At 39.4% G+C, this 24,640-nt stretch overlaps 1 protein-coding gene across 2 annotated transcripts in view; it reads right to left on the reverse strand.

Moving 5' to 3' along the window:
- Positions 1-24,640, reverse strand: part of skd (mediator complex subunit skuld) — a 197,359-nt gene that overhangs the window by 93,143 nt on the left and 79,576 nt on the right. For both annotated transcript variants that reach the window (XM_083124191.1, XM_083124189.1), the window contains exons 3-4: positions 23,060-23,144; positions 10,257-10,340 (exon numbers count right to left, since the gene is read on the reverse strand). In XM_083124191.1, coding sequence (XP_082980317.1) covers positions 10,257-10,340; positions 23,060-23,144 — 169 coding nt within the window. The remainder of the gene's footprint in view (positions 1-10,256; positions 10,341-23,059; positions 23,145-24,640) is intronic.

The raw sequence follows: 24,640 nt of genomic DNA on the forward strand, positions 1-24,640 counted from the left end.
GCTTCGCCTGTCGCTTCGGTATCAAGTCTCCATTAGGCAATCTTGTTGAAAAATGGGTCAACCAATGGGCGTTATTATTAGGTTCAACTCATTCTGCAAAGCAAAAGATTTCTAAGAGAATTAGTAGCCAACAGCCTCGATGTACGAAGAAAAATTTAAACTGAAATCATGCAGGTCTGAGGAAACAGTCGTTCCAGGCTAGAGTCCCGTCCAGTGGCTTTATTATCGCGCTAACATCCGCGTAGGACCAGAATAAGGGAACGATCTCCCACAGATATTTCAAACCAACAAAACATCGTAAGTTAATGTGAATGGTGATCGCCACCACCTAAATGTAAAACATTAAAATAAAAAAGCTTCGAAAAAAATCGTTAATTCACAAAAATAATAAACGTCTCTTAAACGTTTGAAGGTAACCTTTTAAGGCGACACCTAAAACTAACGACAGACCTTCAATAAACCTAGGAGAGAGCAGCCACGAGATAAGGTCGCTAATCGGCTTATCGTCTCAGCTACCCTCGGGGCACATATGCACGACGAAGAAGAAAGAAAAAAAAACCTGACCCTGTCGAGATCTCGGCGGAAAGCGTACGCGAACGACAACGGCCATTGCGGTAAATCTTTTTAAAAAAGCGCATTCGTTCATCGGATGGTCCCGCACAATATGCCGCGGATATTTCGCGGCCAGCTAAACAGATCACTTGGCACGAGATTTCGGTTTTGGTATTGATTCATTGACTTCCTTCGCACTCTCGCTCCATTGGCGTCACGTGCAGCCTATCAAAGCGCGGCAGGGTTCGGCAAACGTCATATCCGCTTGTTGGTGGCGCCAAATTCAAGTACTTGAGGAGTGACGGGCCTAACATCTGCGATAAACACACGAGGACGGGTGGTAGCTGTATACTTACTTCTGTTAACTTCATTACGGTGATTGCATGACCAGTACTAATGATGGTTATATGCGAGGGTTGAAAAATACAGGGCTCCCAGTCGGCATGGCGGTTGAAAATTTTGACTTGGCGGCTGAATTTTTTTTTATTATTTCGAGCTCGCTCGTGGAAATTTCCATAACTTTAAAAAAATAATAATAATAATGAGTGCAGTATGTTATTTTCTTTAATTTTTGTATGTTATCATGTGTATCATTAAATCAGAATAATAAACATAGCATTATAAATGTCTGCACTGTTGTTAGCCGAATTTCAAAATCTGGTAGAGTCGGCCATGTATTAGAATTTATGGCATAGTTATTTATGCTATTACCGGTAGAGACTTCTTTAGGTATTATTTCGAGCTCGCTCGTGGAAATTTCCATAACTTTAAAAAAAATAATAATAATAATGAGTGCAGTATGTTATTTTCTTTAATTTTTGTATGTTATCATGTGTATCATTAAATCAGAATAATAAACATAGCATTATAAATGTCTGCACTGTTGTTAGCCGAATTTCAAAATCTGGTAGAGTCGGCCATGTATTAGAATTTATGGCATAGTTATTCATGCTGTTGCCGGTAGAGACTTCTTTAGAAGGCCACTCCGGTGGAAGAATTAATTACTTTTAATCCAATCTTGTATTAATTGAAGGGCTCAGGTGTAAAACATGGTATGTGACATTTTGGAAATTTCTTTGTTCATTAAGAGAAAAGGAGGCCTCCCCATGGCGCAGTGGTAGCGTCATTGCCTTGTAATCGAGGGGTCCTGGGTTCGATACCCGGTGGAGGCACTAGTGGTTCGGATCCCACTTTAAATTGTAGGTCCAGTCCCGATTAGCCTTACTGTGCATAAAGTGGACTTAAAACATCAACTCAAACCAAACCATTAAGAGAAAAGGTTATTAGAAGCTTTGTTTTGTTTTGGTGTTGTGTTTACCAATTTCACAAGGCTTCACTGAGGCCAATGAAAATTGTATGACATGATAATTTCACTCGAAATCTGAAGGATGGCACATTTTTTCTTTGGAACTCAAAAATTATCAAAATGTCACCAAGTTTTACACCCGAGCTCTTCAATTAATAAATTAAATGTTTTAAGATCACATTTCAAAATGTGTAGCTTTATTTTAGTAAGGATTCATGGCTTTTTATAGCAATATACATACATATATTTGGTGACGCTTCGAGAGAGCGTCCCGATTTATCGACTTACAAGTTTCGCCATGGAAGGTTCCGGTTCGAGACCTGGCGTGGACATCCCTTCATGATTCATCCTCATTGTCGCGATAAGGCCAACACATTTTTTCATAGCATGACGCGTTATTTCTACACTTCGAACCCTCGAAACACGGGACTTCATCCTCAACATATATGCAAACCAGGCAGCACAGTTGCTACTGACACGTTGACCATGCAATCGCTATAGACAAAATATGGCTCATCTACAAATAACCAGGTGAACACCCGCTTGGTACTTACGAAGAAGTCGCATAGTGAGTTTGTTTCAATTTGAACGAGATCAGGAGTTTAGCAATCTCGTTCTCGTTTCGATTTCTGACCAGGCAATCCCTGTAAACGAATAGCGAAATAAATAGTAAATATTCCATGCACATCGTTAATTGACAAACGCCGCGTGGAATGCTTGCGTAGCACAAATCAGGCACCGTAACAATTGCATGATGTTTGATCCACATAGCGTTACGCCTTGCCGATCGATGGTTATCCCAGCAATCAATTATGGCGCATCTTGCGAAATCGCCGATACCATGGTCGACAAACTGAAAGTTACGTCGCTCTCAGGTCTCACGAAAAAACACCTTCAATTTCCTACAAACACCGCAGTAAAATTTTAGTTATTGAGTTTCGGGCACACCGTCGGTCTCAGTGGTGGAGTGGTCAACGTTAAGAGCTACGAAGCCAGATGCATCGGGTTCGAACTCTGGTCTCACTGCCAGGGTTCCAATTTCTTTTCCAAAAACAAATTCCCTGACTTTTCCAGGTAATTTTAAAATACATTTCCAGATCACTCCGTGGTGGTTCAACACGTCAATTGTCATGTAACGAGTTTTAAACTGGACTTGATATTCAACATTGTTAAAAAAACACACACGCACAATCTCCCTCTCAACAAGAAATTTCTCTAAGGAAAAGGGTAAATTTATTTCCACTCCAAATCCTCGCAATTCATGCATTTCGAGTTCCTTTTTGATTGATTAAATTGATTTATTTTACTTCGCTTTTCTACCACTGTTGGCTTATCGCGAGGATGAAACTGGCCGAGAGTCCAGACGCCAGAGCCTAGCAAGTCTGCAAAGTGCAGTCCAGGGTGTACTACGTGGAAGGGAGGTTGACATTTGAGCGTCTTCGGAAAGGGTCACTCCTTAACCAATACAACAAGCGTTTCGAGTTCTGTGTGTGACTTCACTGATCATTTTCTATATATATAAAAGAGGAAGAATTACAGAACAAGATGGAAAAACGGACCCCTCACTCTGCCTTGGAACGTTATCGTCCTCTATGGTAAAATTATGCATTTAATCTTACATGGGTGGTAGATCACATGCTTGCCAACGCGCGACAATGCACAGGTAACCAGCTCTTGCAACGTAATTGCGTTTTATAGTAACATTCGCGATACCTGTTTTCTATTAGTTGACAGATTTCTCGTAGCTTCATGCTGCGCAGGGCATTCACCTCTTGTGCCACGAGAACAGACTGCACACAGCTCTCCAGCTCGACGCTCCACACGGCATTTCGAAAAGAAGCGAACCGTAGAACAAAATGAAATATACGCGAATGTAAATAAATAAGGGTTCTGTTATACTCAAGTTCAACAATGTCAAAGTTTTTAAGAGATTGTTTATAGCCTACTAATTTTAAGAATATGGCCTCTACGGTACTCTTGAATTGTTGCATTGTCATTTATCTTTTATAATTGACATAATGTTTCAGAAAAAGAGTAGATGGGCACGTCAATGTTACTCTTGTGAGAATTAGATATTTTTTCAACCATAAAATACTACTCCAATACTATAAAACTTGAATAAATTTAATTTTAAGTTTATTTATTCAAGTTAGTATTCAACTAACTAGCACCGTTCGGAAAGTTACTTTTTAGAAGTAACTAATAAATAGTGGCAGTTACTTCACTCAAAAAAAAACTTGGTTACAGTTAGTATCTTTCATTATTATAGATAAGTCACAACTCGAAGAAAAACTGCGAGTAGGATGTTATTTTTCACTGATATTAAACTAACTTATAATAACTAACTAACTAACCAATATGTTTAAATATGAACACATAGATGCAGGAAAATCAAAGAAATTGAAATTCCCTTCCGCACGAAAAAAGAAAAATAGCTTAACAGTTACTCGAAAAAATAATGATAATCAAGGAAGAATAACTCGAAAGTTATTATATCCCTAATATGTATTTTTGTTTGGTACACAGTTAAAGAATGTTTCCCCCTGAAAAAAATAATTCAAGCTGTCAATAGTACATTCACTACTTCTCCTAAGAGATGGGCAGGGAAACATTGTTCATGATCAGGTAAGGCAGCGCTAAATTTTTGTTTCATCTGCCCCCTTCTGAACTTTCTGTATGACAGTAATTTCTCCACCGACCAACACTGTCCGTTCTACGTGGGTGGACCTGGCAACATTGAAAAGGCCACATGGTGGGCACACGCCTCGTCAAGTTTGCGAGGAAGAGAAAGTCCAAGATTAATAGTGGACTCCTAATTCGAAGATTCGAATTACTCGGTAATTCGAACAAAGTTTATTGCCCTTAAGATCATCTTTAATGATACATGTTTTTGTTAATTCGAATTTTGGATAATAAGAACATTTTTGGTGGCTCTTCGGAGATCGAATTAAAAAGAGTCCACTGTTTAAGATTGTTTAGGGCGTATTAAATGTGACTTCCCAGAAACCCCCGTTTTCAATCATTTTTTTTCTCGCGACGCCATCTGGATGTGCTAGAATTTATGTCAGTTCGAGATTGGAACCTGGGATTCCTGGCGTCGTAGTTCGCTTTGATAATCACCAAGCAGATCGGCTTAGAAATGTTCTGTTTAGAAGTATATCCGTGTACATGTGAAGCACATCGAAAAGTAGAGTAATTGAAGATGTTGATCACTGAAGAAAGTGCTTGTAAATACAGGGTGTCAATAAATTATTCACCGCATACAGATCAAAATATCTTTACTGTAAAAAAGTTTCTCTGAAACAACAGACATGGAATTACATTCATTGACTCAAAGAATATTTAGTGAACATACTTCTCTACATGGACACCCTAAGTGGCTTTCACAATATCAAATCTATTTTATGGACAGCATTTAAGGGGTGAATAATATCTGGACACGCTGTATTATTTTCATGTATTGAAAAACTCATTATAATGCTGGGTTATTCTCTTTTTGTCTTTAAAAATAATGGCGTAATATTTAGTCCTTTTAATAGTATGCTTCCCTATTGTGTCAATAAAATGGACCGTTGTCCAACACGACGCGTGGGAACTGGCGTGAACGTGTTCATCTTGAATTGATTGAAAGATCGATTCCCTGGCCGGCTGGAGGAGTTCCACTTGTCCAGACTTGCAATCAAGACCGTCCCTGATTGCGCGGCGATGCTATCGCCCCACTTTGCGCAAACCAACCGACAACTTACACCTGTCGCGCTATCGATGCCGTCCATTGTTCCCATTGTGGACAGGCAATGATTCCTCCCACCCCGACGAGTGCCTCTTCGGTCATACCGCAAATGCGCGCTGATCGATAGGAGGAGACTTGTCACCGGACGAACGCTCTTGTTGACTTCTCCTCTTATGCTGTCAAGACGGCAGAACGCGTGTACTACGAGAGCACATTCAAATCACGTGAACAAGTAGGGATGATATCTAATATACAGGGTTTAACCCCCGGCCCCAAAAAATATGCTATCGCACGCGCCTTCAGTTATTTTTTTAACAACATGTTTATTATACAGGGTAGCCATAAAGTATGGGGAAAATGGCAGTTGTTTTATGATTGCAGGTGAGGAATGGCACTGACAAAAGACGATCGAATGGAGACAATTCTTCTTTGTGGTCAAAAAGGAAGTGACGCCGAGTCCAACAACAGACATCCAGAGTGGTCAATAAGCCGCCGTGCAGTTGAAACAATGGAATGTGTATGTTTGTATGTGTGTGTATATATATATATATCAAATTTTCAAACAAAAATTCAAAGAGACGTTGAATGACAGGCATGTGTCTTGTCATCACTACTCCTATTGAAACCTGGAAAGTTAAACTATCATGTTATATCAATAATTGTGAATTAAATTCATTACAGCAGTCGTGTTGCTCACGGGACGAGACGGGACAGGCTTTTAAAAATTCGAGACGAGACGAGATTGATCATGTGTCTCGAGACAAACGAATATTTTCGAGACGAGACAGGCCAAAGTCTCGTCTCGTGGGCAACACTAGAGCAGTCACAGGTTTGGTATCTTTTTGTACCATTCACTTTGAATTACCCTGTATATTGTACAAGCAAATATGTAGCGTGTCACTCAACAAAAATTTTGTGGCGTACAGAGGTCAGCCAATTTTGTTTTAAGCCCTGTTTATGCTCAGGCAGGCTAATCGGGACTGGACCTACATTTTAAAGTAGGATTCGAAACACCATGCAATGTGCCTTCACGGGGACGGTGTGAGCCACTACACTATCGAGGAGGTCCTGTGGGATGAGGTCACTAGGCAAACAATGTTCAACGTTATTCTCTTTTGTGCACAGTTTCGAAACCAGCAGCCTTCGAAACACTTAATTTTATCCTGACTGTATGTTACCACGCTGCAGAGTTACAGTTGCCTTGATGGGTCAACATCTAATCTACATGGTGGCCCAAAAGTCAGTTTCCCCTCAGAGTTTTGGAATGAATACGAGCTGTTACATCACTATTCTTATACAGTCTTTTTACCTATTCATCTAATAAAAATAATAAATTGATAAATATATTTTTATTTATTTCCTCTCCAGGGCAGTTGTTTCTTTTAAATTTTGCAGACTTTGACTTTTCGTAAGCTACATAATGAATGAACACTTCCCTGAATGGATTGGGCGCCGCGGGACATTCGACTGGCCTCCTCACTCGTGCGATCTTACACCTTGTGATTTTGCCTTATGAGGTATAATTATGGATGCCGTCTACGCTGCAAAACCACAAACTGTGAATGATTTGAGACAAGAAATTGAAAATGCTTTTAATGAACTTAACGCAAATAAGGGCTTGTTATCAAAGATATGTGAATCTGTGTATCATCGCTGCTTAGAATGTATTGCAAATGATGGGAAACGTGTTGAGCATGTGCGGTAGATTGCGTTCTCTTACCTTTCTCCAGCAATAAATAAACATTTCCTTACTACAAGTATCATAATTTTGTTCTCTCCAAGGGAAACTGACTTTTGGGCCACCCTGTATATCTTGTCATTATTACAACTAATCCGTTAGTAAAACTGCTATTTTGTCACTCTGAATACTTGCTACAAATTGATATGCGAGATTAAATATATCGTTTATTAAAGGACTATTTTCATTGAAGAGTCTTATTTCGGGGTTTCCATGGGATTTTATTTTATTTCGCAGGAATGTTGCTATATTTCGTGTTTTGCATGGAATTTAGAATTACAAAAACATATGCAATACTTACTTAATGCAAAAATTATAAATTTACTTTGAAAATAAATAAATGCATATCCAGCTATTTCAGTGATCTACTTGTCACTTTGAAACAGTTTACGCAACTACCAAAGCGAGCACCACTCCACCGAATGAGATCTCGAGAGGGAGTTTACGGGCTCCGCTAACTCGTGTTTAATGTGGGAAGTTCGATTTTAACACACCAGCGGACAACCCATTACGGCGCGTCCTCGTCACCATATCCTGGAAGATCGCAGCAATCGGAACAGCTGTGCGATGGATCTGGAGTGCGAGAATACCGGGTAGTTAATCGCTCTCTGCTGTGTTCCGGAACACAACAGGTTGCTGTGGCATTGGCATCCGGTCACTACATTGGGATGCGCAACTATACTCCATCTCGGGACACTCTGGAGCGAGCGAACGAAAACAAGTCTCTGCACCAAGTAGTGTCGTCGCGAAAACGTGCGAGAGAACGTGAGAGAGGGGGAGCCACACAGTTACAAGCCTTTGCAGCAGCGTCTACTGCTACAGCTCTGCCCTTATGCACGGCCTTGCGCCAGGGATTCCCGGGATAAGAGTATAATACAAGATGTCAACGAAAATAACAAATCCAAAATTCTTGACTTTTTCATACTTTTCGTTGACCCCCTTTTTTTTCGTTTCTCTTAACATCTATTCATACGACCCCTTCTAGGTAAAGTTGGAAATTAGCAATTCAGAAAATAAATATTTATTTAATGAAAAACCCTTACCAATAGGCCAGTTAAGATGAAAACTGAAGCTGTATTTAACGACAGAATTAGACTTATCTGTTAATACATCCTGGACTGCATTTGGCAGACTAGCGAGGCTCTGGCGTCAGGACTCGCAGGCAGTATAACCTTATCTGGAACTCGTGTTGCCGTCCCTATATATTTCTGATTGTCCCTTCATCCATCTTATCTTACCACCATTCATCCTCAGTTTCGCGATTAGCCAAAGGGGCAGAAAAGTGAAGTAAAATAAATTAAATCAATTAGCAATTGTGATAGCAAAAATTATTGACCACAAGTACAATTTATTTATTTTTCCTCGACTTTCTTGACTGGTAGACCCCCTGTAATATCAGGAAACTTGCTTATCACTATTTTGATTATGCGCAGTTACTGGCCGTCCCCTTCAGACTGGAAAGGTTCGTGTCACTTGCCGGTTGCCCATGGTTTAGAGCCTCCTCGATGATGTAGTGTTAACGTTGTCGCATTGTAATCAAAAGGTCCCGAGTTCGATACCTTGTGGAGGTACATTACACAGTGGTTCGAATCCCACTTTAGACTTAGGGTCCAGTCCCGATCTGTGCATAACGTGAAACATTCCATTCGTCTTTCGGAGAGGGTCCACTAATATAGCCGAACCACAGTGTATTGCCTTGATTAATGCAGGAAAGGCACGAAGACAGCCAGAACTACACGAGGGTCATTCCGAGGGGCACCAAAACGAGAAAACAATTTTTTTACAAACTTTCGGATATCCGACATGCTGATTTCCCAAGACGTTGACTGCATAGCTATGGATTATTAAGTCGTTCATTTCGTCCAAAAGATCAAATATGTGAATTGAGAACTCTTTACTAGACAAAGAGGCAATTGGAGTATTCAACGGAAATTTCCTCTTTGTGGCGTGGTGCGGTTCGGCACAGCACAGACCGGCATTGGCAAGATGGTTGAAATGAAATCAAACGAGATGCAATCAACGAGTGCCCGAACCTGAATGCCTCCCCGCGAATTAAAACCGGTCATGAGCATTCATTCCTAACCCCCATGACCACGCTCGTGCACACATTTTGTTTACTGTAAACACTTGTGGTGTTGGATAAACGTATCACGCACCCAGTATCTGTCCTTCCGTACCTCTTGTACGCAAATGCTGCACCCACAAACTCTTCATTACGACTTCTGGCTAGTTGGGTGCAGTACAGGCCGTTCATAATGAATTTTCTTAATTTACTGGGGAATAAGCTTGATAGAGCCAAAGTATAAGAGCTGAGGATACTCAGCACACATAAGGACACAACAGAACACGAAACTTCACAACACATTACACTGCCTGTGGGTCCAGGGGAGACCCCTTCCTTGGTCTGCAACAATGCAGTTTCCGGATAGTACGATGTAGAAGATGCTTTACCAGAAAGTTACCCATTACATATATCGTCCGTTATCGATTATCATATACACAGGGATGGAAACTAGTTAAGTGGTCAAAATCTCTGATTTAACTACCAAAATAATAATAATAAAACCTCACCAAATAATGACCCAGACATCATACGGTGATGATTGACAATAAGACAATGTTGTCATTATTGTACAAAATTATGTAACGCAATAAAATAATCCTATTATTAAAAAAAGAATAGTGTGTAGCAGATATTGAAATGCAAAGGAGTTGTAAAGGAGTAACAAAATTTTAAAGAAATCACAAATTTAAGTAGAGCAAACAAAATATACTGAATTTACCATCATTTTTTTAAAAAAAAAATACTGACTTTACTGACCACTTTTTGAAAATACTGACTATGATGAAAAACTTGACCTTACTGATTTTACTTACCATTTTCCACCTCTGTATACAGTATTTACAAAAAAATTAAATGAAACACTTACCTGTTCCCACGAATTTTCTCAGAGCCATCGTACGGTTGAACGAACCACTTCCCCAATCTGACGAAGTCTCGAGACAGCAAGCACCTTAAAGGGGGAGAAAGAGCAATGTTAGATGGTTACAACTGGACATGTCTGTCTGTGATAACACCTTATCAAAACTGGTAATATGTGTAACTTAATTAGCTACCAGCTAGTGCATTGGAACTCAGGAAATTTCGGAACGAAGTGATAATGATAAGCGCCAAGTGGCACGTCGGGCATGGAGTTTCACACGGATGTGGCAAGCGACATAGGAAGCACGTCACTCAATTTCGACGTGAAAGGTTGAATTTGTTTTCAGGATTCCTACTCACTTTACAAAACCAAATTCCCCGACTTTTCCAAGTATGTCAAATACCTTTCCACAATTTTATAACATACAGGGAAGACTGGGGCATATCTGAACACTACAAAATTTTATTGAGTCAAAATTTGTTTTATTACTTTTTTTAAGAGAAAAAATTAACAAAAGCAGTCTTATAGTACATCTGAACATTCTTGCACACAAAAATCACAAGTTAAATGCATTAAACAAAACATCGGAAATATATTCAAATCATTTGGAACAGACATTAGGCAGTTTTGAACAATGTATTGTTTTCATTAATCTTATTGGAAACCAAATGTTTAATACTGTAGTATTATTGTACATGATCTTCGCTTTCGTGTTGGTTACAGCCTTATTGGTTACCAACAATAGCTCGAAATGTTTAGACAATAGCCATGTCTCGTGCTCTGCAAACGCATATACAATATTCTTCGTCGTAAATGAAGTTAATAGGCTATGTATCTTTAAGATACCAGTTATGAATAGTGATGTGTTTTCCAGGATTGGCTGTCGATTGATTGATTTGCATGATTTCACTTCGCTTTTGTGCCACTTTTGGCAAATTTGCGAAGATGGGGATGAGTGATGATATGATGAAATTGATGAAGGGACACTCGCAAACATCCATGGCCCGGGACCCCTGGCGTCGTAGCGTGATGTGCTAACCAGTCCGCCACGGGAACCGGCCAGGATTGGCTGTCATCTGGTCGTTTTGTGCCCCTATTATAGTAGTTTTCCCTTTAAAAGTTTCATCAAGCCAACATCTATTTCTGTATTCGATGCGTCCACTGAGGGGGGAAATGTTACTATAGAACTATTCCATTCTCTTTTGCAAACAGAATAGTGTCAAGAATGCAATGGCTATCGTGGCTATTAGTAAAATAATTTGCTACATCTAGCAAGTTTCTTAACATGTTCACGAAGTTCTGTAAACAATGTCATCACCCCTCTGGAACTTTCTTCCGTGTACATCCCTCTCGTCCAAAAATAAAAATTATATGCACACGGTGATCTAATCTTTCGTCGGTGCTATAACTCAGAAAATAATACTGCCATTGTACCATACTTTATGGTCACCCTGTAGGTACTGTCCCGTTTGGCCTATCTGAGGATAAGAAATAACCAACACTACCGCAAAACTTTAATTATGCACAACACAACACCTACGACTTTACGCTAGTTTTCCACAATTTCAGGTCACGTTCTGAACAATCATGTAAGTTTGTCGCCTGCGATTTTGGCCATTCTTCAAAAGTTTGTGCACCCACCAGGCACAAAACGAAATATCCGGTAACCTGACGTTCCTGCGATCACGAAGAACTGTGCGAAACATCTTAGGAGAATTAGCCGGAACAGTTAGGAAATTGTGCGTTTCTTCACGGCGTGGACACCCTCCACTCGACATGTTCTGCAAATCGCACGTTTGCCTATGGATTTCAATCACTTTACGACCGAGATATATCTTATCACCGACCGTATCTCCCAGTTGGTTGGATTCACAATTGAGGTGAACATTTTGCACGGCAGTTGTGCAAGTAACAGCTGGAAGAATAATACAGAGTTCAGTGATGCCACGATCCGCTGAGCAAGATTTTCCTTTAGCGGATGTAAAAATCCTTCCCCTTGTCTTGAGGAAATCGAAATGGGCAATCATATTTTTATTTAACTTCTCTTTTGGCTAATCGCGACAATGAGGATGAACGATGATTGGATTCAACTTAAGGGGCATTCGCCTTCTGACCGACTCGGATCCGGAACCTTCGTGATCACGACGCGATTACTCAACGTAATAATAATTAAATATACGTAACTTTAGAAGGATTCCAAAATACTATTATTTCCAGAGACCCTGTTCTGTTTGTAAAAATGTAAACAAAATGTGAATTTTGATAGTTCGTGTCAGTGGTCATTGTATGAGATCTTTCAAAATACCATACGTCAATTCTTGTTTCTAAAATTAATAAGGTGGAGGAAGACAAAAAATATTACTTCATACTTTGGGCCTTCTTCTTTTCCCTCTTCACCTCAAATTCCACATGAATGGGCTGTTCGGGCAAAGCTAACTGTAGATGGCGGAACAACAATAGTGTCCGCTAGCATGAAAATACACGAGGAACGTGATGACATCACGTTAAATTACAGGTTTGACGTGTTTATAATCTGATAAATTGTCGGAACACAATAGATGAATAGCGCTTTGAAATATGCTAACAGCTGGGAAAATTATCAGAACTCACAAAACGTTAAATCTCCATAATATTTGTTTGTCGCTTGCAATTTTCACAATTTCAGTCACTTATTGTTGAGAGTTTGTGTTAAAAATAATACAATAATTCTGTGCGACTGTACATTTTTCATACAAGTTGATAACGGACTTATTTTTACATGATATCACGCTTCACGGTGTGGTTAATAATTATGGTTCTGTGCTTTGTATATAAATTTATCAACAATTAATAATAATAAGACACGTCTTGAAGGACAGGATCTACCTACCAAGTAAATTAGTTACGCGTAATAATAATTATTGGAGAGAAGATAGTGTAAAATAATATCATGGTAACGACAGTTAATACACTTTTCTGAGTTATTTGGGGAATTTCTTTCATCGCGACAACCGATTGAATTACACATATACTACTTGCAAGCCAGAAAAGAAGACAATAATAAATTATTGTATTATTAGTGGTAAGACAGCAAGGAATGATCCAAATGACAAGTTAAGTGCTCTGTGTGCATAAACATACGCTGTATAGGTCGTTCGGGCAACCTGGCATTGCGCCTTAATATTTTATTTCTTGGCTTCATAACAATGTCAAAATCGAAAACTTAGGTGGAAAATAACGTTTGGATAGAACCCATCATCGAGTTCCATTGTAAAGGTTAATTTGGCAGTAACAAGCGACATTTCCATGCCCTGAACGAAATTTTCCTTGATGTGCCAACACTGCTGACTATACGTTTTCTACTACTTCACGCGCCATAGACGATCAGAAGTTACTTTCCGCACAACCCTCGTATTTTCCCACAAATTAGAATAGCACAGTTGAAAGCATTTTGGACGAAGGTGATGCTTAGACCGGCCAAACGTAGTCACTCCAACTGAACTAATAAAGTCAGACACAACTGAGAATTATGTTGCGCAAAACTTATTTACACTTCTCTTACATGAATTATATTGCAACAGCTCAGCTGGAGGGTGGAAAAATCTGAAAGGGGGTCGCCACGCAGGGAAACATGTTACACGAGACCAAAACACACATCTAGAACAGTGGTTCTCAAACTCATTTCGCATTGAACCCTTTAGTCGTAATTAAACGTCTAATGTACCCCCACAATAGGTTTCCTCCGAATAGTGGGTTTTGGGGAATTTTTTTGGCCGCCTGATTGGTGGTTTTTGATATGTTGGAGGCGTGTACCTGCAATAAAACAAAATTGCATTCAGGCTGTATGTGGAAAGATGGTAAACAAATAACCATTAGAATCATACGTTTATTATTTTATTGGGTGTTTCTAAGTTTACAATCTTTATGATTAGTTACAAGAATAAAAATAGGAAGCACGTGTATGGTAAGAAGTATATTTTCCTCACAGTTTTTCCAGAGTTGTTGAAAAAAGTCATGAACAAAATTACAGTTTCTAACAAACTGTGAAGCACAATTTTGGAGTTTTTATTGTAAATTCTCAACAGTTTCTAGTAAGAAGGATGTGCCTCCATAACCTGACACAGCTTCTTGATGTCTGGCTGTGCATTTGAAACTTTCAAGCGGAGATTCGGCTCTAAATTTAGTCTATTATAGATTTCCAACGACTATTTTATTTCAAAACACATGAAACAAAGATAAGTGTGTCAGTAACAAAATCAGCCTAATTTTTCCTGTTGAGTGTTAAAGCTATGAAGTCTGAAACAATGAAGTCTGCTCTACACAGCTGCAGCAAAAATGTTGTCGTGTGGGTATTCTCGACATTTCCGCGTACCCCCTTCAAGTCGTTCATGTTCCCCTGGGAATACGCGTACCACAGTTTGAGAACCACTGCTCTAGAAGATAGTGAACTAAACAATTGTTTCAAGATGACCACAGACTACAAATAAATCTTTAGCACAAAGGTAAAATACATTAATATTTTCTCTCGAATGAAACTGTACTATGCGACATATCTAGAAATACTCTGGGGTGTCTGTCTATATTACGTACTTGTTCTATTGCACGCCACTTTTCGGCCCCTAAAGATCAATCACAACGGTGTGGATTAACATGGTAGCTACTGTTGCGTCGAAAGAAAACTTCCGTAGAATAGCAGGTTCTTGTGTGCATAAAGTTTTATTTTTATTTATGCAAATCCAAAATTTATCATATTCCAGACAATGACGGTAAAATCTCATATTTCTCGTATTGTATTATACCTACGATAGGGAATTAAAATGTTGCAGTGACTGACAACAATGACGAATGTTCTACGTTCCCTAACATTACATTCAATCTTCATTGACCCAATTCGGCAAAATATTAAAAAAAAATCTCCTGGATTGTACAAATGTCCACAGTGATCCCCTGAATACATACAACGGGGTAAACTATACTTTATACAAAATATCAAATATAAGTAGGAATGTAAAGTTCTGGATATACCCTAACCGTCCCTCCCCCACCGACGAGCTGGAGAAGGAGAGGTCTCTGCGCTGGATGGTTATAGGAGGGCCAGAAAGTTAACATTACGCTTATGAGAATATTGAGTCATTCCATGCGAAATCAACACAGCATTTGACAGGACCATCTCCGATTTTCATGAAATTTGGGGAATTGAAACTATGCATGGAACTTAGTAAGTATGAAAATTTTTAGTTTCGTGCGTCTTGTAATTGTTAAATTATTCAAGATCAAAGTTAGCATAAATTGCCCTTTTTGAGCCCGCTTAACTATACTAAATCTGCTGTAACTCCGCCCCTATTTTGCCTAGGAAGCTCAAATAAAGCTTATTGTACAGGGAATTGAACAAGCTTTCCAGTGATATATAACAAGCCTACCTTTGGATAAAAATATAATTTTGTCACGTGACCTTGACTTTTGACCTTGAATATCTCAAAACATGTCATCACCAAAAATCGTGAAAAAAATATATTTGGTCCCTCATACCGGTGTCGGGAAAAATGCGCCCGGGAAAAGTGCGCATTCGCAATAAAAGTGGGAAAAATGCGCCCTCCCAAGAGTAACCACAATGATAAGTGGGAAAAATGCGCCCAGCACACACGACCTTCACCAATATGATAATATGTTGATTATAACAACCTTTACGCAGCTTCCCCTCACACTTAACACAGGCTTGGGACTGTCAGGAAAGAGAAAAGAGTTACAAAAAACGAGGATTCTCTACTCGTCTCCTTCATCTACCTGTGCCAGAGATGGGTTGGTAATGACTACTGATTCATTGAAAAGCTTACCAGGTGTGCGATTGAAGCAAACAAATGAACAGAGTTAGATAACCGGGAATTCCAACCCTTCAATGTGCAACGTGCCACCACTCGTAACTCCAGGGTATGGAGATCCGAATTGGCAACACACCGCTCCTTGCTCCGGCTGGTCAGTTGGGAGCACCAGTTCTCACCCAGGGTTCAGGATTAAGACGATCCATCCTTCCTCCAGGAAGGAAACCACCGAATTGCGACACGTGATAGTAAATAAAATTCAAAATACTTTATAATTAAAATGTCCAAAATCTTTAATCACAAATCGCGCCCGTACATACTGATTCGCACAAGTTAAAAGTTATAATTTGTGCATAGGGTCAAATTTGTTGCAAATGTGCTCTAGTATTGCCCCTTTCCAGGAATAGATCGAATTACCAATCACCCTGTATACATGAATTATGAAAACAATTAAGTATAAATAATTTAATCCAAGTTCTTAACTTCAAAGTATACGAATAAGATAAATGCCAATATACAACTGAAATCTGCCTAACATGGCGGTCGTTAGAAATGGATTAGTTGGTGAAGGTCATGTGTGCTGGGCGCATTTTTCCCACTTTCTAATGTGGTTACTCTTGGCAGGGCGCATTTTTCCCACTTTTATTGCGAGAGCGCATTTTTCCCGGGCGCATTTTTCTCTGATTCCTCATACCATACTCTAAAACATACCAAAAAATCATTCTGGGACTGCAATGGGATCAGAAGATACAAAATAATATGTGTAACTATGTGACTGATAAAATCCCCATTACATGAACTATGAAGAGTCAAATGTCCCTTAACACTCTCTACAAAATGTGAAGGAGTTATCCTGGGTATAATTGGTCATGAAAGAAATAGGTTAGGCACAGGGAGATCCCTAGACGTGTCAGCACATATCTGTGTTGATTTGGCATGGAATGACTCTATTATCTTACTTGTTCCCTTGGGAATATCAAACTTCCGATGGCGTAGAGAAACACGTGAACGGAAGAAAGACAGGTTGAAGATTTTGTTTATATGGGAAAAGTCGAAACGTCCGTTTGAATAGCCGTAATTTGAAGTTGCTTTTCTCCATGAGAAATACAGTGCGTCAGTTTGGCTCGGGGCCGAGATAGTGCGTGACTGCAGACAACGAGGCATAACGATCTGTAACGTCCTGCTTATTTTTACGCACATATCTTTAGCATGCAGACAATTATATGTATATTACATAACAAGTACTAGCCTGTTGTAAGAGATGTTCAAAGTGATGGCCAACTGCATTCACACATTTGCGGCATCTTCTGATGAAATTTTTATTAACATATTTGTCCTGTTTGTAAGTTGTTTTCTTGCCACTGATAATCTGGCAGGACGCGCACTGGGTAAAAAAAAAATACCCAGAAGAAAATTACTTCTTAAGTCAGAATTTTGAATGTTTCAAAGCATGCAAATAATAATACCTTCAATGAGTAAGCTAATTTTATTAAGTTTGAATATTTTTACTTCATTACGCAAAGATAAAGTTGAAACGAGAAGGTAAAGACGGTAAGAGCGTTTTCTGCCATAAAGTAGAGACACGCGCTGGGGGGGGGGGGGGGGGAAATACCCAGTAAGAATTTTAATTGTTTTTAATTAGTAACCTTCATTGATTAATATAATTTTATTAATTTTGAATCACACGATTGATAAAAACGAGAAAAAAATAACATGTTGAAATACCAAACGGAAACATGAAATTTACCCAGGCAGAGATTCTACGGCCCTGCGAGCGGAACTAACAGCCGATTCAAGGTCCTTACACTCGGAAGGGTTCATTAAACAGGTTCTGAGAAGGGTGGCCTCAGACAATAATCGGAAGTGATCAAAAAATATATTTCAAAATCGCCTGGGTAATTTTTACCCATACGCGCATCCTTACGGGTTCAACACTAGACGCAAGTTAGCGCAGTTACAGTGTTGTTACTCCTTATCATTCTGTGAAAGAAAATGCCATCGCATTGACATGCAAAAGTAGATTGTTTAGGCGCCCGGGAAGTGCACAAAGCGACACAATATCTGTGAAGCTCACGTTGCAGGCGTAATTGTTCTAGTTTATCACTGATAAGTTATCAGTATATACAGTTCTGTTCGTTTTAGCGTGTAATTTCTCTGTTTAATATCAGTGTGTGTGTGCGGGCGTTTGTCCAGTGTGATAAGTGTCTCATAAATCACATACGTTAGTTTCAGTGTTTGCTTTCTCTGTATGTTTGTTTGTGTTTAATAAGACTGTGAGACAATTGAAATGCCAGGCGAAACGTTAGTTAGAACAAAGAATTTTTATGTATGGCACTTATGCAGAAACCGAATCATGTCGAGATGCTTCTAGGCAATTTTCACAGAAATTTCCAGACGTTGCGGCTCCAGGTTGAGAAACAGTTAGGCAACTTGTTCTGAGATTAAGAGGAACAGAAGTTACAAGAATTATGGAAGAGGAACTATTGCATGTCAATCAATCAATCATCAAAAGATACCGGGAATGTGTGAATGCAGTTGTCCACCACCTTGAACAACTCTTATAACTAGGGCAAGGATTTTCATGACTTAGCATATTTATTTTGGTAAGGGTGATGTGTTCCCTAAATATGTAGAAATTCATATTATGAAAAACTAATTAAATTAGGGTGTTTCTTAAGGGCATATTTAGCAATTTCTGTGTGATAAGAGCATATTTTGATGGATTTTCGGTCATATTCAGCATATTTTCGTTTTTTCAACAAATATACAGTCATTCTCGAAGTGGATTTGTTCTTACTCCCAGGTTCACTTGGGGGGGGGGGGGCTGCAGCCAAAGCTTTTTCATTTTAATTTAAAAATTTACAGAAAGTATTCATTGTGGATTGCAACTCAGGGCCATAAAGTGAACTAGCATAATTTTTAAATTATAGTGCATATGTTGTACAATTTTAGGTCATAAGAGCATATTTTATTTTGCATATTTTGGTGATTTTTAGGTCATAAAAATCCTAGCCCTACTTATAACACATGTTAGTACTCGTTATGGAATATAAATATAATTGTTGATATGCTAAAAATATGTTTGATTTTTGTTTTAAGTTCACTTTATGCACTGAAAGGCTGATCGGGACTGAAACTACAATTTAATAATACGGATACCAACATTTCTGAAAAATAAAATAAGAGGTGAAATCTGGGACGGTTAAGTCAGATTTTGATTTATAACGGCGAAGCAAAGTGGATTTCTTTTCAAACTGTACATTAGCGACATAAAGTTGCAACATATACTGTAAACCCTTGTTTTATTAAAAGAACGAAATAAGCTTGAAGCTCTATTATTGCCACATAAAATAATAAGATTCTGAAATGAATTTTTTAATTTTATATAATGTAATACAGGTTAATTCTTGTACAGACGGGATCAAATGAAATGTACTTCCCTTTTCCTACCAACTCGGAAGCGAGTTGGAAACTCTTCATTGCTCCTGTATAGATAAGAAAGTGGGGGGAGGGCAGTAGCAGACAAGGCCAGCATGCAAACTTCTTTCCAGCAAGCTTTCTGTTGGTCTTGGCAGTTTGTGGAAGGATTTTGTGTTCCTATCCCCGCCTCTATCTATCTATCTCTCTCTCTCCTTGTGTTTGTGTGTGTGTGCGCGCGCACGCCGACACCTGTTTCATTTTAAATTTGACGTATTTTTATTGCATGGACTAATTGCTGTCATGACTGGGAATGAACCAGGTTAGCAATGGAGACATAATGAAGGATCAAAAATACAAAAATTCCTGGCATGAGTAGTTAGTAGTAGTAAAGGTAAGGTAAAGTTCGTCGTGCGTATAGCATCTTGTCATGAAGGCACATTTAGTGGATGTGGCAGTAGAGCCCCACATATTCTCGAGTTCGGCCGTTTTGGAGGTCATATGATCAGCACTACTCCCCAGGGATTTAGTAGAAACGAGAAAATAAAAATGTTTTACATTTCGCGTATGTGACAGTATTCTTTGGATATTGTCTTGGAAGTATCTGTTAACATCACAACCAGCAATTTTGTTTAAGGATAAAACTAGTTGAAGGCCGCGAGTGTTCCTGAGAAGTAATGAGCTATCACATAATGCGCAATAGTTTAGCTCGCGTTTTTCGGGGGGAAAAAAATATTTCAATTTTGACGGCCTCCATGACCGAGTGCTTTGCATACTGCTCTATGAGACCGGAGACCTATGTTCCATTGATTGATTGATTTGCTTTATTTTAATTCGCTTCTTGTGCCACTTTTGGCTAAACGCGACGATGAGGATCGTCGATGAAATTAATGAAGGGACACTCACAATGAACACTGAATGAACACAATGCCAAGGCCGGTGATTAAGCACGCTGTGCTAACCACTCTACCACGGAGGCCGGAATCCTTTTTAATGTATAGGAAAAATCGTTCTTTCACATCTAAGAACAGTTAATATGCGTCACCTCGGAGTTATTATATTTTAAATTTCGAACAATCAATTGAGATTTTTTCTTAACCATTATTTTGCCTACATCAAAACTTCCGCACAATAAGATCAATTACGCTAAGGACAACAGTGTTAGAGTCTACGCGTATGCTTTAAGGAATGATTAAGCACACGATAATGACGGAAAATAATTCACATGATTATAGTGATGCATTACATCAGTGAAACTTTAATTTTCCGTCATGAAGAAAAATTGTAAATCGCAGGGACACAATAATCGACAGATTGATTTATTTTATTTCGCTTTTCTTCCACTTTTGGGTAATCATAAAGATAAGGATCAAAGGTGTGTTAAGATGAAATTTGTGAAAGGACAACTATAAACGTAGATGGATAGGACACAGTCCATACCCTACAGACCATTATACTGACCTTATGTCTAGACGCCACATCCTCGTTAGTGTGCAAAATGCACTCCATGGGCACAATGAAGTAAGCATTCTAGAATTAAATTGTTTATTATTATTACTATTATTATTATTATTATTTTCGTAAAACGCGAGCTAAACTATTGCGCATTATGTGATATGCTCATTACTTCTCAGGAACACTCGCGGCCTTCAACTAGTTTTATCCTTAAACAAAATTGCGGGTTATGATGTTAACAGATACTTCCAAGACAATATCCAAAGAATACTGTCACATACGCGAAATGTAAAACATTTTTATTTTCTCGTTTCTACTAAATCCCTGGGGAGTAGTGCTGATCATATGACCTCCAAAACGGCCGAACTCGAGAATATGTGGGGCTCTACTGCCACATCCACTAAATGTGCCTTCATGACAAGATGCTATACGCACGACGAACTTTACCTTACCTTTACTACTACTAACTACTCATGCCAGGAATTTTTGTATTTTTGATCCTTCATTATGTCTCCATTGCTAACCTGGTTCATTCCCAGTCATGACAGCAATTAGTCCATGCAATAAAAATACGTCAAATTTAAAATGAAACAGGTGTCGGCGTGCGCGCGCACACACACACACACACACACAAACACAAGGAGAGAGAGAGATAGATAGAGGTGGGGGGGATAGGAACACAAAATCCTTCCACAAACTGCCAAGACTCCAACAGAAAGCTTGCTGGAAACAAGTTTGCATGCTGGCCTTGTCTGCTACTGCCCTCCCCCACTTTCTTATCTATACAGGAGCAATCAAGAGTTTCCAACTCGCTTCCGAGTTGGTAGGAAAAGGGAAGTACATTTCATTTGATTCCGTCTGTACGATGTACCAAATTTGGAGTCAACATACAACTTGTAAGAGAAATAAAGGAAGGATATCCCACAGTACTTTTATCATCAACCTCTTACAAGAATTAAGTGATTCGGTAATGTTCGTAAAGCATCATAGTCTCCGTCATTCAAGAAGGCGGTCAGTTATACTGCAGGAGGCCTTACAAAGAGCGCTTCGCGGTCTAGCAAGAGGCAGAGGTCACTCACCCTTCCAGAAGAGTGCAGCGAGCTAGCTGTGGCAACTGGGCTCGCTCATTCGCGGATCTGATTGACATGAATAAAATACGAAGGACCAAAACTGTTCAACTAAACTGGACGCATTTTCTACCGGGCTCCGACTTTGGGAGCTGCTTCTATCTACCAATCGTCTTCGAGAGCATGTGCACTGGAGCGGATGGAAGTATCAGCTGCAAAGTGGACTCCGTACGACTTACATCGTCTGTCCTGTAGCAACGTTGCCAAGTGTAATCCTCCCTTTGCAGTGTTTGCACGTTGATAGAAGTTGCCAAGGTCCGAGGATGCTATTTTCCCCCAGCGCTCTTGAGGTTTCACTCGTAACAAGTTTTTTTAGCAACAGCACGCCCGTGCAGCAGATATGGCAACACAGGCGTCTCCGATTCTCGTTTGTTTGGTGCTCCGAATGAGGTTTGGGACGCGAAAGTAAACGATGTCGACTGAACACAATTGAACCGATTCCTGACGCTCGCCTTTCAGCCGTCAGATCAAATCACGGGAATTGTAGGAGACATTAGCAGTCTAGTTGACAGCACTTTTACTCTGTTCGCACTCTCGCGTATAATTGGTTACAAAGTAAAACACCGAGCCATCTACTTCGTCGATTTGGTGTCACGCAGTGTACAGTCGTAGAAACAAATACTTCTCCAATAAGACTACTGGTATTAACGTTCTATGGGGAAGTACTTTTTTCCATGACTGTACTTGGTGTCTGCGCCGTTTGCACTACGCTCTGGAGCTGTGTAATGTGTGGTGTATGGTCACGTGGTACGTGCTAACTAATCAAATAAACGTTTAAAGCCGCAGATAGGCATTTGTTGAATCTTCTGAACTTGAACACATTGCTTTCGTCTACTTGGTTGAACGTCATTTCCTTGCACCAGCCTTATACCGGGATACACCTGCAGTACACCTAGTGTCAAAAGGTGCAGCGAACTAGACGGGGCTATTAAAATGACTCTTTAAACCGGCTTCCTGGTCAACGTTTACTATAGTTAAATACAATAATAAAAATTAAACTGAAAGAACTTACCTTTCGATGAGATTATGCAACGCCTTGAACAGAAGAGACCGACACTCGTACGACAGGCCGCTCTCCCAAGAACCCTGTTCTCGTTCTGAAATAATAATACAAAAACAATTAATAAAAATACTGTAACAGTGTACATTAAGTTATATTGGCATACAAATGTGTTTGATCTTTAAGCGACATTATGCTCTATATGAGTTTATGGAACATATTTCCTGGCTGTACGAATATTTAATATTACCTCGAGTTTTAAAAAATTCCGTTTTCCATTATTGCATAAACGTTCGATGACTCATAATAGAACGAAGAATTGTAGAGCACAAGAGGTTAAGCGCTGCAGCCAACAGGAGAAATGCTGCGTTGCTGAATAATGAAGAGGAATTGAAACAGTGTTCAAACTGTATTGTATTTTTCGCTGGCACAAATTTAAAAGTTTAGTGTGTCTGTTCACAACCGCAGTAACATTCTGTAACTTTCAGTACAAAATGTTGCAAGGCAAAGTGTCGTCTGATACGGCGGAAAAGTCGATACCCACCCAACACATGCTAGAAGCTCCTGCCAAGGTGTTGGGTTGGGCTGGAGTCAACTACTTTTCAAGAAGTTCCCTAAAGTGCTAATCTTTCAGTTCTGCTGGAATACACTGCTCTAATACAGGATTGCTATATTTTGTCAAGTGCGGACAACTTTTGTATTCCGCATGTAAGTACACAATAAATATCGGGTGGTTAAAAATTAATCAAAATGCTTTCATAGCACGTCCGGTTACCTTTTTGGGAGCACCCTGTATATTATAATAATCATCATGATCGCATTATGTATCATTCGACTCGCCACGTGCGTTTTCAACTTAAGACAAAACGTTAGGCGTTTTGTCTCCATTTTGAAAACCTTAGTCTGACGTTACTCACTGAAACCATTTGAAAATTGTGGACGAAAGCAAGAAACATATCCTTCAAATTTTGTTTGAATTAAGAGATCTATCGACGCGGCATCATTCCATTACCACTTCAAATTTTGGCGTCCACCATGAAAATTCTTGTGCAGATTGAAGTCCAGAGAATATGATAGCCAATCAATAAGGGCTTGCGATTATCCACAGAAATGAACTTGATTGCCCAAATTTTTATGAGTACTGAAAATACACGATGAGGAAGTGAACCATGTTCCAACAATCAACGAGTTCTCACCCTCATCATAATACAGGCGTGCTGGAGATTTGTAACGTGCCCACTGTACGTGGGCACTTTCAGAATCCGCGGGTCCGCTCTGATCACAAGTTTTGCTAGACGGGTTATGAACAGCGCGTTTCGAAACAGAACACACACAAATGTGCACCTTATGGGAAACTGTGCCCTGTCCTGTGTACGAGTTAAATCTTGGCGTGCATGTTATTCGAGACACTCTGTGTATGGTAAAGGAATTAAATGTTTGAATGCAAGTATAAAACTGGGAAAAATGAATGGCGCCGGGTTCGATATTGGGTGAGCGTATTTCAGTTCTACTTTGAACTGCACACCAAGTGCTGGTGGGTTTCCAGTGAAGTCAACATTCGCCTCTCCTCAAGTCCAAAAGAGAAATTTGCGA

This window comes from Lepisma saccharinum, chromosome 6 (assembly GCF_977018435.1).
Source record: "Lepisma saccharinum chromosome 6, izLepSacc3.1, whole genome shotgun sequence".
NCBI lineage: Eukaryota > Metazoa > Arthropoda > Insecta > Zygentoma > Lepismatidae > Lepisma > Lepisma saccharinum.